The sequence below is a fragment of the Budorcas taxicolor genome, chromosome 5 (assembly GCF_023091745.1).
Source record: "Budorcas taxicolor isolate Tak-1 chromosome 5, Takin1.1, whole genome shotgun sequence".
NCBI lineage: Eukaryota > Metazoa > Chordata > Mammalia > Artiodactyla > Bovidae > Budorcas > Budorcas taxicolor.
In genome coordinates, this window is record NC_068914.1 from 113,495,094 (window position 1) to 113,507,006 (window position 11,913).

An 11,913-nucleotide genomic window follows, 5' to 3' on the forward strand; every position below is an offset into this window, starting at 1 on the left:
ATAATGCATTCCTTTTATCTTTACCACTGGAATTTATATCTAATTACTTCTCTGACCCTAGTAGATGTTTTCAACTATGAATATTAAATGAGAATATATTAAACTACTCCACAGTCAGAGATTAAGGACTGCACAAAGGAAGGTAAAAGAGCAAGAATATGCCTGATGCAACCAACCGACCTGAGAATCAGAATTTAATTTGCTCCAAACGTGGGGGTTTACCTTGCTCAGCACCCTCCCCAAAGAGGGCAAAATGAGTTGTTAAAACATACATATCAACTCTTTGACTTTTAAAATAAAAATAGATACGATAGCTAACACTAATAAAGGGCCCATCTTGATGTGCAAACTGCTTTGGAAAAAATAAGAGTCGTGAAGGCTTAGGGATGCTGACCCCAGGATGCAGAATGACTGACAGAGAAGTTCAGAGATGAGAGGCCCTCCAGTCAGAGTGGAAGCTTGAAGCTCCGTATGCACTCAGGTCTTGGTCTCCCCCGCATCCTCTCTCCCTTTGGGAGAGAAAAGAGCTAATGCAGTCTCTGAACCAACAGACAGCCGGTGTTGCACAGGTCAGTGCAGCCCTGCCCTTGTGCTAGTGGAAGGTGGAGGATGCTGTTACAGTTAAGAGCAGGGACTGGGTTCAAACCTCAGCCCTGCCCTTTCCTAGCTAATGACTGTACGTTGTGCTTGTTTATAAGCCTGTTGTTCCTTTATAAAACTGGAAATGATACTGCCTACCTCCAGGGAGTATTAGAAGGAATAAAGAGGCCTATGAAGTGCTAAGCACCATGCCTGGCAGACAGGTACTCAACTCAATAAACAGTATCCTTTGTTACAGAGTGGGGTATATGGCAACCTGAGAAGTCAACATTCCTAGGTTTGCACAGGGGCCAAAGGTCACACAGATGAATCAACACACTGGTTCTCAAACCTGGCTGCGCATTAAAATCATCTAGGGAGCCTTTAGTGATTTTTTTTTTTTTTTAACATTTATTTTTCCTTATTTGGCTGCACCAGGCTTCCCTGGTGGCTCAGAGGTTAAAGCGTCTGCCTCCAATACAGGAGACCTGGGTTTGATCCCTGGGTCAGGAAGATCCCCTGGAGAAGGAAGTGGTAACCTACTCCAGTATTCTTGCCTGGAGAATCCCATGGACGGAGAAGCCTGGTAGGCTACAGTCCATGGGGTTGCAAAAGAGTTGGACACGACTGAGCGACTTCACTCACTTCAGGTCTTAGCTGTGGCCTTCAAGCTCTTTTAACTCTGGCATTTGGGATCTAACTCCCTGACCAGGGATCGAAACTGGGTCCCCTGCACTGGGAGTGGAGAATCTTAGCCACTGGACCATCAGGGAAGTCCCTCAGCTAGGAGGCCTTTAAAATGCTAGTCCCTCTGTACCCACTGAGTCCAAAATCTATGGAGAGGGGCTCCAGGTATTTTTTAGGCTCCAAGAGTCTAACAGAAAGCAAGGGTTGTAACCCTCTGCTATAGTTAAGCACTGGGGTCAAGCAATGACCTATAAAGAAAACTGCTAATAGTCAAATCAGAACTAGGTAACCAGTCCTAACAGGGAGGACATCTTGATTGAAGAATTTAAAAAAACAAAAAGCTTACAATTGAAAACTACCCATCTTTCTAATTCTGAATACTGCACATTAATATATCATTAAAAGTTACCAAATTCTCAGAAAAACACCACTCTGGAAAAGTCATAACAAAGCTCAAGTGTTTATTAAGAATTAAAAATACTGTAAATAAGCCATACAGTTCATTTCACAGTAAACTAAACAAACCTTTTTTTCTTTTTCCTATTTTTTTTCTTTTTTTCTTTTTTCTTTTTTAAAGGGCAAGACAGCCATTAAAGAACAGTACAGCTCAAAGGGGGAAGGGAAACAGCAAAAGGCTACAGAAAATGCACACGTTCCTCACTGATGGATGGGGTCTGCTAACAGCAAACCTCTTCAAGAACATTGTGATAAAAGAGAGACAGTGGCCTCCATTCCCTGGGGAGGCAGTCTATGCCTTTATGAGCAGCTCTCGTAATACATTTCCTGAAGGAATCCAAGGACTCTCAGGGATTCTAAACCCTTATTCTGAACACACTATTTGGGGCCTTATCAAGAGGTGACACAGGTCAGCCACAGGGGACTCTGTAGGGGGTTGTGCCTTCACATTCAGAACCGTCTGAATTCTTTGCATAGTTACCACTGAGATCGTGAAATGGTTCAGGAATGGAAAAGACACCTTTCCCCACAGAAGGCGACCATCAAGCAGCTGATGCAACTAAAAATGGAGGGCTTGTCCCCCTCTCGATTCAGAGTTGACCTTAATGAGCTGTAACCAGTTTGAAGTGGAAGACAAGAACTGAGTGACATCTCATGAGAACCTCGGCCAGAAGTACCAAAAAAAAAATAAAATAAAATAAAATAAAATGAATTTTCCTTAAAGACAATTAGAAAGAAAAGTTCCTCCCCCCACATTTTGCTTGAAATCTGCCAGCCAGGCAGGGTTTTTGAGGTTAATCTGCTTCTGTTAATCCTCAACTGCAGCCACTACAGTTTTTCCCTGACACTAGGGAGAGACATCCCTTCTAGAAGGTGCCTCTGCGGCACAGAAGCCGTGCCTTCAGAAAACCCCCCGCCCCCAAAGCTGAAGCAGAAGACTTTTGCACAACCGGTGGCATGTGATAACCATCATAAATAAGTTAACCGGGCACAAAAACGTGGAAGGCCCGGGAGGTCCTGGTGGTGCGGTTCATGGAGGGACCTGGCTGTGGGGGGAGAGATAAGGGGGAGGTCATCAACATTTTTTTTTTTTGGTCATGAAAAACTGCACTGGCCATCCGTGCCCTGCACACGCAATCCATTTAGACTTTCTCATGAATCTTTTCCACTTTCACAAACAACCTATCCAGGTCATTCCTCAGGTCCTCTAGCAAGCCCTTGGCCGACTCCAAGTTGTTCTCGTTGGTCTCGATCTTCACCGAGTATGCGACCAAACTGTCCACAGCAGTCCTGAGCATTTTCAAGTCCGACTCCACCTGGCCCACAGAGGCTCTGAGGTTGTCGAGAGAGGAGAGTCTGTCCAGCAGGTCCTGGGGGGGCGCAGTGGTGGCCTCGCGGCCCAGCAGCGTGTGGACCTGCTCCTGTACCTTCTGCAGAGCCTCCACAGCGCCAGGGAGCTCGGCCATGCGGCGCTTCAGCTCGTCCACATCACCGGCCAGAGAGAGCTGGGCCTCACCGAGGCCACGCACTGTGCCTGCCAGGCCCCCCTCGGCGTCAGAGGCAGGGCCCAGGCCGGCCACGCGCTCCTGCAGCTCTGCCAGGCGCCGTGCCTGCTCCTCGCTCTGCATGCGCAGAGCCTCCAGGCTCTCGCCCTGGCGCGCCCAGGCTGCCCGCGCTGCCTGCACCCCATCTTCCACACTCTGCAACCGAGAGTCGAAGCCTTGGCTCTCCTTTTGGAGCGTTTCAAAGGCCTCGGAGGGTCTGAAGGTCCCGTCTTCTTCTGGCCGGAGGGCTGCGGCCTTGAGCTGGCCAAGCTCCTCCTCGAGTCTCCTTATCTCCTCGGGGAGGTGGGCGGCAGATTCCTCGGCCCGGAGGATCTTCTCCGTGAGCGCCTGAAGGGTGTGATGTTCCGAATCAGCTGCCTCCTTGAACCTCTGCTGCTCCTGCTTGAGGCTCACCAGTTCTTTGACCTCCGTGTAGACATCCGACTCCATGGTCTGGATGGTGCTTCTCAGGGCCTCCATGTCCTTCTCTTTGGACTTCACCGAGGTTTGTATTTCCTTTACCACTTCCTTCAAGGCTTTCAGATCCTGCTTATATCCCTCCGAGTCTTCTAGAGAGGCGACCTTGGCCTTCACGTCGTTGATTTCCTTCTGGCTCCTCTTCTGGACATCCGTGAAGATGGCGATATTGTCATTGATGGACTTGGTGAGCTCCGTCAGCCTTTCCTCTACTGTGTTCTCCAGGGAAGTGAAGTCCCGCTCCCTGGCATCCTTGACCACGTGGATCCCATCAGAGAGGTCTTTGAGGATCTCATTCTGGAGTTTTTGTAAAACTTCACTGATGCGGTTGATCTCGCTCTCCCCCTGCTTCACGGCTTTCTCTGTGAGATCATGTTTATGTTGGGAGCTTCTCACGAGGGACTCGAAAGTACCGAACGTGGCTTGCAGGGACTGCACCTGTAACCAAAATCCAGATGTTAACCACAGAGAACTGCTGAAGGGTTTTATCCGATTCAGCTATATTTCTTTTGATTTGCCCAGCTTAAAGGTCCCTCCACCAACAGAACAGCACCATAATTCTCCTTTGGGGAACCATCCTTACACACAGCCCATATGGTTTGGGGGACCAACCCAAAGGCGCCAGTCCAAGCCCTCTAGGCCTGACCAATCAATGCTTTCCATCCACCCACTTCCCCACCCAGGCCTGGAACTGCAGTGATTAGGGGATGGGCATGTGGCCTAAACCAGGCCAGCAAGGCAATTGCATAACTTCTCTTAAAACTACTGGGAAAAGAAAGCTCTTTCTACTGGAATTGCTAGCTATAGGATGAAGGAAGCCTGGAACAGCTAAGACCAATGATCAATGCCTGCCTACAGATAAGCCAGCACAGAAGGAAGCAGAACTCAGAGAGGGCAAGATCAAGTTCTGAAGATACAATTCAAATCTCTGGAGACAGCCATACTGAAGGCATCTACTCTGGAAGGAATCTACTCTGGAACTAGTAAGTTTGAGCCAATAAATTATCTCTCTTCCTCCCTCCATCTTTCTTTAGGGCAGTTTCAGCTGAATTTTTAGCTCTTGCAACTGAAAGGTCTCAAGTTCTCATAGAAACAAAGCTGAGGCACATGGGAGACACTGGGCAGGAAGGCAGGAGACCAGGTTCAGGTCTCTGCTTGGTAGTTCTCACTCTTTGGCTCTGAACAAGGCACGTCCTCAACTGAAAATGTGATCAGTGGACCAGTGGCCCTCAGCAATTTCTGGCTTGTGAACACATTATGACACTGATTGCCACTATACATTCATTCTAAATAAATTCTACCCTAAACAGGGTCTGACCTGGGAACCACTCCAGGGAGCAGGTTTAATGTCCTGAGAGGCTGAGAGTATGATGATTAACAGCCTGCCAAAACAGTCAGAACTGCTGAGCAGAATTAAGCACAACAAAATGAGAGGAGGAAGGGGTAGTGAACGGATTAAATAAAATAGCAAAAAATTGATGATTATTGGAGGTAGGGTTCACTATATTGATCTCTTCTTTTCTTAATGCTTGAACATTTCCATAATGAAGGGCTTAAAAAAAAATAGCATGGGTTCTAGAATGGGACCACCTATGCTCAAATCCTAGCTTGGACACTTCCTAGCTGTGTGATCATGGGGAAGTAATTTAGCGTATCTATGCCTTGGTTTCCTTAGCCACAGGATGGAAACAAAGATAGTATCTAACTTGTTAGTTTGTTTTGTGAGAATAAAGTGAGTTAATATATATAAAGCGCTTAAATTGGGCTTAACACATAGCTGTGCCTAGTTGCTCAGACTCTTTGCGACCCCATGGACTGTAGCCCTCAAAGCTCCTCTGTCTATGGGAATTTCCAGGCAAGAATACTAGAGCCGTTTCTTCCTCCAGGGGATCTTCCTGACCCAGGGATCAAATCCGCATCTGCTGCGTCTCCTGCATTAGCAGGTGGATTCTTCACCACCATGCAACCTGTAAACAGTAACTGTCACCTTCATTACCACTGCATCTTTCTGGAGTAGCTCAGCCATCTGGAGATTCCTAGCCCACCCCTGGCCCAATGACAAAGGGCAAACACTACAGGACTATGAACAGTACCCTGGGCTCTAGTTCCAGTCCCACCAATAACCAGCTCTGTGAGCACAAGGAAGTCACACTCAAACTCCAAGTCCCAAGTTCTTCATCTATTAACAAATTGGTTTCTAAAGTCCTTTTTTGCTTCTACCAGTCTGGATTTTAAAGCAGATTAGAATAAGGTTCTCAGAGACTCCAGAACACTAGACAATTTGCCTGCTCAACCAAATATAACCTGAGTCATAAAGGACACCTTGAGAAGGTACCAGAGACAGCTCTCCTCTGAAACTAGGTTATTCAGTCACAGAATCTGCCTGTTCTAAGCACAGATTTCAGAACAGAGGTGTCAACAGGTAGGCACAGTACCTGAAACATGGTAGGTGTTCATCAGTGTTTTCTGAATGAATCAAAAAATGAATGAATTTACAGAGCAAGGCCTGATGAAGACTAGGCTGGTCCACTTCCCCCAACCTGTCTGTCACTCCTAACCTGGACTGGCTCTTTACAGATGGCTAGGAAGGGGACTAGATCAGAAACGACAGAGGAAACCAATGAAAAGAGCACAGAAAGTGTCTCCCTGCGTTGGTACTGTTCATCTTCTGAGCTGTTCATCTTCACATACAAAACCCCATTATAATCAATATGCAGTGATATTATGTTTCCCTAACATATGTGGGATGCCCACTAAGTGGTGGACAAGATGCCCGAGCAGAATGACACTAAGACAGGATCCCTGCCCCCTAGGAGCTCACAGCAGAGGCAGGGGTAAGAGACTAGTTAGCGGTGGCTGATATTCAACAGGAATCTGATGTAAATAATTATGCAAATTTGATATCATCTCAATCCACCCTCATAATAATCTCATGGCAGCTCCTATTGATCCCCATTTTACAAAGCAGGAGCCTGGGAAGTGGTAGAGCTGACCATCAGAATCCAAGAATGTCTGAGTTTAGAAACTGCACTCTTGGCCTCCAGTGATACACCCGGGCAGAAGCATGTTCAAAGTGCACTCAGTGCCAAGAAATGCTGCTCAGCCTCAAGCCATGACTCCTAGCCCAGAGCAAGATGAGAGAACAAAGAAATAACGACCAGAGAACTCACTCGCCCACAAACAGCTCTTAGTCTCATTCAACTGACCCCACCGGCCTTAAGCCTACTCCTAAAATCACTGTATGCCACCCTGGATCTGCCAAGGCAACCCAAGCCCTTCAGAGGGCCTAGAGCAGAACCAGGGTTTCTGAAGCCCTGCGCCCATTTGTGCCTGCTGAATCTTCAGGCTAAGAACAGGCCAGCCTCTCAGCCCATTCAGCAGACCTGGGCCATGCCCCAGAACTGAGAGCATCTGAGAACGAGATCAGGTGGGCACCCAAAAGGGCAGTGGAGTAGCATGCTTCAAAGTCACACTGCTCTGATTCCAACCCCAGCTCCACCACTGAGGGTCTGCATGTGACCCTGAATGAGTAACGCAACTGCTCCAGACTCAGCTGGCCTATCTGTGCAATGGTGCTCATGTCTCAGAGGGGAACTGGGAACACCTGGCCCTCAGTGAAGACTAATTATGAATAATAATAATACAGTAAGAATACGTCTCTGAGAAGAATCAAACCCTCATCCTCAGAGGAATAAGGTGCTCAAACTTAGTCTGTCAGAGGCCCATCCATCACTACTCACTCCTTAAGGCAAAGTAAAATCTACTGGCCACCCTGGAGATCCAGAGAGAAGTGACCACATGCAATGGAAGTTCCAAGTCAATGAAATGAACATTAATTGAGCACCTACCAGGTACTAAGCAAGGCATGGGAAAGATGGCAAAATGAATAGGTAAGTGGTGAACCGTGTTCTAGGAGTTCACTGCAGTTTGAATCCTAGCACTGCTGCTTGCTGGTTGTGTAACCATGTAGAGTTACTCAGCCTCCTGCTGTTCACTCTTCCGGTCTGTGGAAAACGGATCATATCAGTACTTATCAGTACCTGTTGGCACCGTGAGAGTCAGATCGATGCACAGTAAACATGAGGCATTAGATATGAGCCTGACTACACTACTAAAAAAGAAAGGTCGTAATTTCAATGGTTTACAGCCAGGAGGATTCTTGAAAACCTGGAAAGAGTCCTCCCCTTACTGTGGAGATGGGAAAACTGAGTACGCAAGGAGGAAAGGGAATCTGTACAAAGCTGACATGGAGCAAGAGTGGGAACCAGATGGAAGAATAAGGGAGGGGCAGGGAGGAAGCAGAGAGAATAAACCTCAATTTCTCCTGCCTCAACTCAAGACCTCCAACCTCTGGGCCTCAACTTCAGCCTCCTCTCTCACAGCATTCTAAATGTCACTCTGCTGCGGGCAGGATGGCCATGTAGTGTCCGCCAAACAAGCCTGTGTGTTCCTCATGCCGTCTCTCAACAGTTATCCACCACCATATAGAGTCTAGACTGGTACCACGCTGGCCACTGGGTCACAGGCCTGGGCAAACTCCACCTTCTCTCTCTTCTGAACTCACACAGCAGTTACCCTCAACCAAAACCTACCTGTGGGCTGCTTCACAAATAGGATTTGTCCTTTGCACCCTCACACCCTCCACAGGGCCTACCAGGAGCCATGTCACTATCAGACATCACCAAATATTATGATTGATTGGTAAGTGGGTGGATCAAGAGAGGAAACAGAGAGCCTACTGATGATACTTCAGCAGTACGTCTATTTTTTAAGAATGATTTGACATTCCAGATAGGCAAAGCAGCGCTGCCTACTTAGTTCCCTTCAGAAAGTCACCTCCCTTGGCCTGCAGCATGGAGCAAAATGACTCACTCCAGTAGCTCCGGCAGTCTTAAGAGGAAATTCCTAGTCCTGCATATTCCACACAGTCAATAGAAACTTGGCAGGGCCGGCAGCATGCTGGGAAAAGGAGGCAGCAATTCCGGGCTCAGAAGTGGTGGCGGGATTTTTTGTTTCAATCATGCAACCAAGTTTCATTGAGCAATGACATGAGGACGGAGGAGGGGGAATGAGGCTGAAGGAGCTGTGCTTGGTGTAAAAAGAAAAATCAGAAAAGGCAGACCCTAAGCAGCTTCCTGTTGAAAGGTGGGTCCATCCGAACCTGAAACAGGCCCCAGTGGCCTCAAGGCTGTCATGCAAACTGCCACTCACCAGTTGCAGTCTTTATCAATTAAGCTCTAAGCCTCAATTTTCTGGTCTGGAAAACAGAGTCAAAACTGCCCGTCCTCTCTCCTTCCCTCCCTCCCAAGTTTGCTCTGAGGATTAGATAATAAGTGAGTAAGCCCTCTAAACACCATATAAATGTGCCTCTGTATTATTCACCAGTGTGACCTGGTATCTTTGGCCGTTCCTCTCCTCTAAGGCTGAAATATGCTATCATATACTTCCAAGGCCCACTTAGGTACACTGGTCTAATAAAGCGCAGGGGGCCTAACGAGATGAAATATTTCATCAGAACTATACAAATGAGTAACATTACTAGCTTCTCTTTCCCCGGGCTCTGGGTCTATTAAAATCTGGCTCAGATGTCTCCCACGGGGAGAGCAGAGGTGCGGCCTTGCCCAAGGCTTCCAGGGATGCGCTGGTTTCCCTTCCAAGCTCCTCTCCAGACAACTCTGCCCATTCAGCGGTTCCTAATCCAAAAAGAATGAGCTCCCCAGAGCCTGCCGGCTTCCTTACAGGTCACCGCTAATGTCCTGTGACAGGCCCTTGGCCCACCCTCCCAGGCGGCCGGAACATCCTCGAAGCGGTCCATCCCTCGGGGCGACTCCTCAGCGGCCATTAACAAAGAGGGTCTGGGGGCTGCCTCGGAGCCAAAGGGCCGGGGCGAGGGGACCCCGGGCCGCTGGCGGAGGACACCCGGCCTGGGCCGGCGAGGGCCCCCAACGGGAGGGCACGAGGGGGCCTGGCTGTGGGTGCGGGGGCCGCCGCCGCCGGGAGCACGGAGGTTGGGGGGCCTCGGTACCCACCTTCTGCTCGACGCCCTGCAAGCCCTGACCCAACTCCTCCCGCTGCCGGGAGAAGTCCTGGTGGCTGCGCCGGACGTGCTGGACCTCCTCCAGGACGTGGTGGACACACCAGCCCGAGAAGGCGGCCGCCGCCACCAGGGCGAGGTAGAAGAGAAAGTTGAGCACCCGGCCGAGCCTGCGCGAGCAGGACGCGGAGGACGAGGCGGCGGCAGCGGCGGCGGCGGCGGAGGACTTGCCGCCGCGGTGGCCGCCCTTGCCGTGCGCCTGGTTCTGCGGATGCTGCGGCGGGTGCGGCTGCTGCGGGTGCGGCGCGGGCGGCGGCGGGTGCTGCTGCGGCGCCGGCGGCGGCTTCTTCGCCACGTCATCCGCGCCGCCCGACGGGTGGGCGCCCTTCTCCGAGGGGCTCGCGGCGCCGTGGCCGCCCTTGGAGCCCCTTTGTTTGGCCGAGGGCATGGCGGGCGCGGCGGCGGCTGAGGCCGCGGGCTGCGAGGCGAGCGAGTGGGGCGCGCGGCCGGGGAAACTTCCTCGGGCTCCCCCGGGGCTGGGCGAGCAGCACGCGGGCGCTGTTGGCGTCGGAGCGGCCGAGAGCGAGAGAGCGAGAGCGGGCGGGCGGGCACGGAAGGAGGCCGCGCGAGGGAGGAAGGAGGAGGGGGCCTGCCTCCGCCGCCGCCGCCGCGGCGCCGACCCCGCCTCCCGGGAAGGGAGGCCGGCAGAGCCGAGCCCGGAGCGCCTGCCACGCACGCTGGGGCCGGCGGGCGGCCCCTCCCCTTGCCGCCACGACCCCGAAGAGGGAGGGCCGCGCGGGGGGCGGCCGCGCGGGGTCTACGGAGGCTGGGATAGGGCGAGGGGATTTGGGGCAAGGCGGCGGCCCAGCCTGGTCTACGGGAGCCGGGGGGGGGGATGAGGGTGGCTGAGGAAGAGGGGCGGCCCAGCAGAAAGGTCCGGGGGTCGGGGGTTCGGCGGAGGGGAGGGTGGTGGCCGAGCAGGGTCTACTGGGGCACGGTGGGGGCGGGGGGCGACGATGGTATCCCAGCCGGGTCAGTGGAGGTCAGGGCAGGCGGCTGTAGGGGGCGAGGTGGGGGGCGGCCAGGCCCGGTCTAAGGGAGCGGGAAGCGGCTGCCGAGGTGGCCACAGGGAGGGGGCGAAGGGCTGGGTCAACTGGGACCCGGACTGGCGACTGAGCTGGGGCCCCGGGTGCCCCGGGGAAAGGCGGCCGGGCGGGTCGGAAGTGGAGGAGCCGGGCAAAATCTGGTGTTGAGGACTCAGCGCGAGCCCCACTCCCTTCTGGACCCTTGCGAAGAGAGGAAATGATGGGGGGGGGGGCCCCAGGAGCCGTACTCCTGGGAGTGGGAGTAAAGGGGCAGGACGGACCCCCATTCCTTTTCCCGGGGAGCTGGGGAAACCCCCAATCCCCCTCACTCTTCCCCGATCCCACCCTCTACGCCTCCGGGGGTTGGACCTTTTCTCTTTCTTGGGGTTTGAAGGCGAGGCAGAAAGGGCTTTCTGAAAACCAGTTGGCCCCGAAGGCATGTATAGGAAAAGTTAGCAGATATTCTCGGGCTGCGTGAAGACTGTTCAAGGGAAGAGTCATGAGCGGCCCAACTTAGCCCAGCCAGTTCGCTGTCGACACTGTTGACTTTTTTCTGAAGCCCGTTCAACTCCATTTTCTCTTGACCTCCCCGGCCCCGCACTGTGTCCACTGCCCCCACTAAGGACAGGCTCTGTGCTGCGTGCTGGCGACCGGCAGCGGCCGCAGTGAGAGGACGGCAGATCAGGGCTTCCACGCCTACTTTGGTGGAAGGAAATAAACTAATGCCAGGCTCTGTGCTCCGCGACTTACATATATGTTCTACCAAACCTCACTGATATCTTCTAATATAGAAATTATTTTACCTGCTTAATGGGAGACAAACTGAGCTTGAGCCCCACCCCAACTGATTGTCCCAAGATCTCCCATAACCGTAATTTGAACTTTGATCTGCTTCTTCCGGAGCCTGTGCGGCTTAATATTGTTTAGTCCCTAAGTCGCAGTCTGACACTTTGCGACCCGGTGGACTGTAGCCCACCAGGCTTCTCCGTCCATGAGGTTTCCCAGACAAGAATACTGGAGTGGGTTGCCATTTCCTTCTCCAGGGGATCTT

The 11,913-nt window shown here is 51.8% G+C and overlaps 1 protein-coding gene across 1 annotated transcript; it reads right to left on the minus strand.

Moving 5' to 3' along the window:
• Positions 1-1,802: 1,802 nt before the first annotated feature.
• Positions 1,803-10,225, minus strand: CKAP4 (cytoskeleton associated protein 4). The gene is made up of 2 exons (XM_052640188.1): positions 9,773-10,225; positions 1,803-4,181 (listed from the first exon to the last, which is right to left on the minus strand). Exons 1-2 carry the CDS (start codon positions 10,223-10,225, stop codon positions 2,865-2,867), a joined length of 1,770 nt encoding a protein of 589 aa, XP_052496148.1. The 3' UTR covers positions 1,803-2,864.
• Between the last annotated feature and the right edge of the window lie 1,688 nt (positions 10,226-11,913).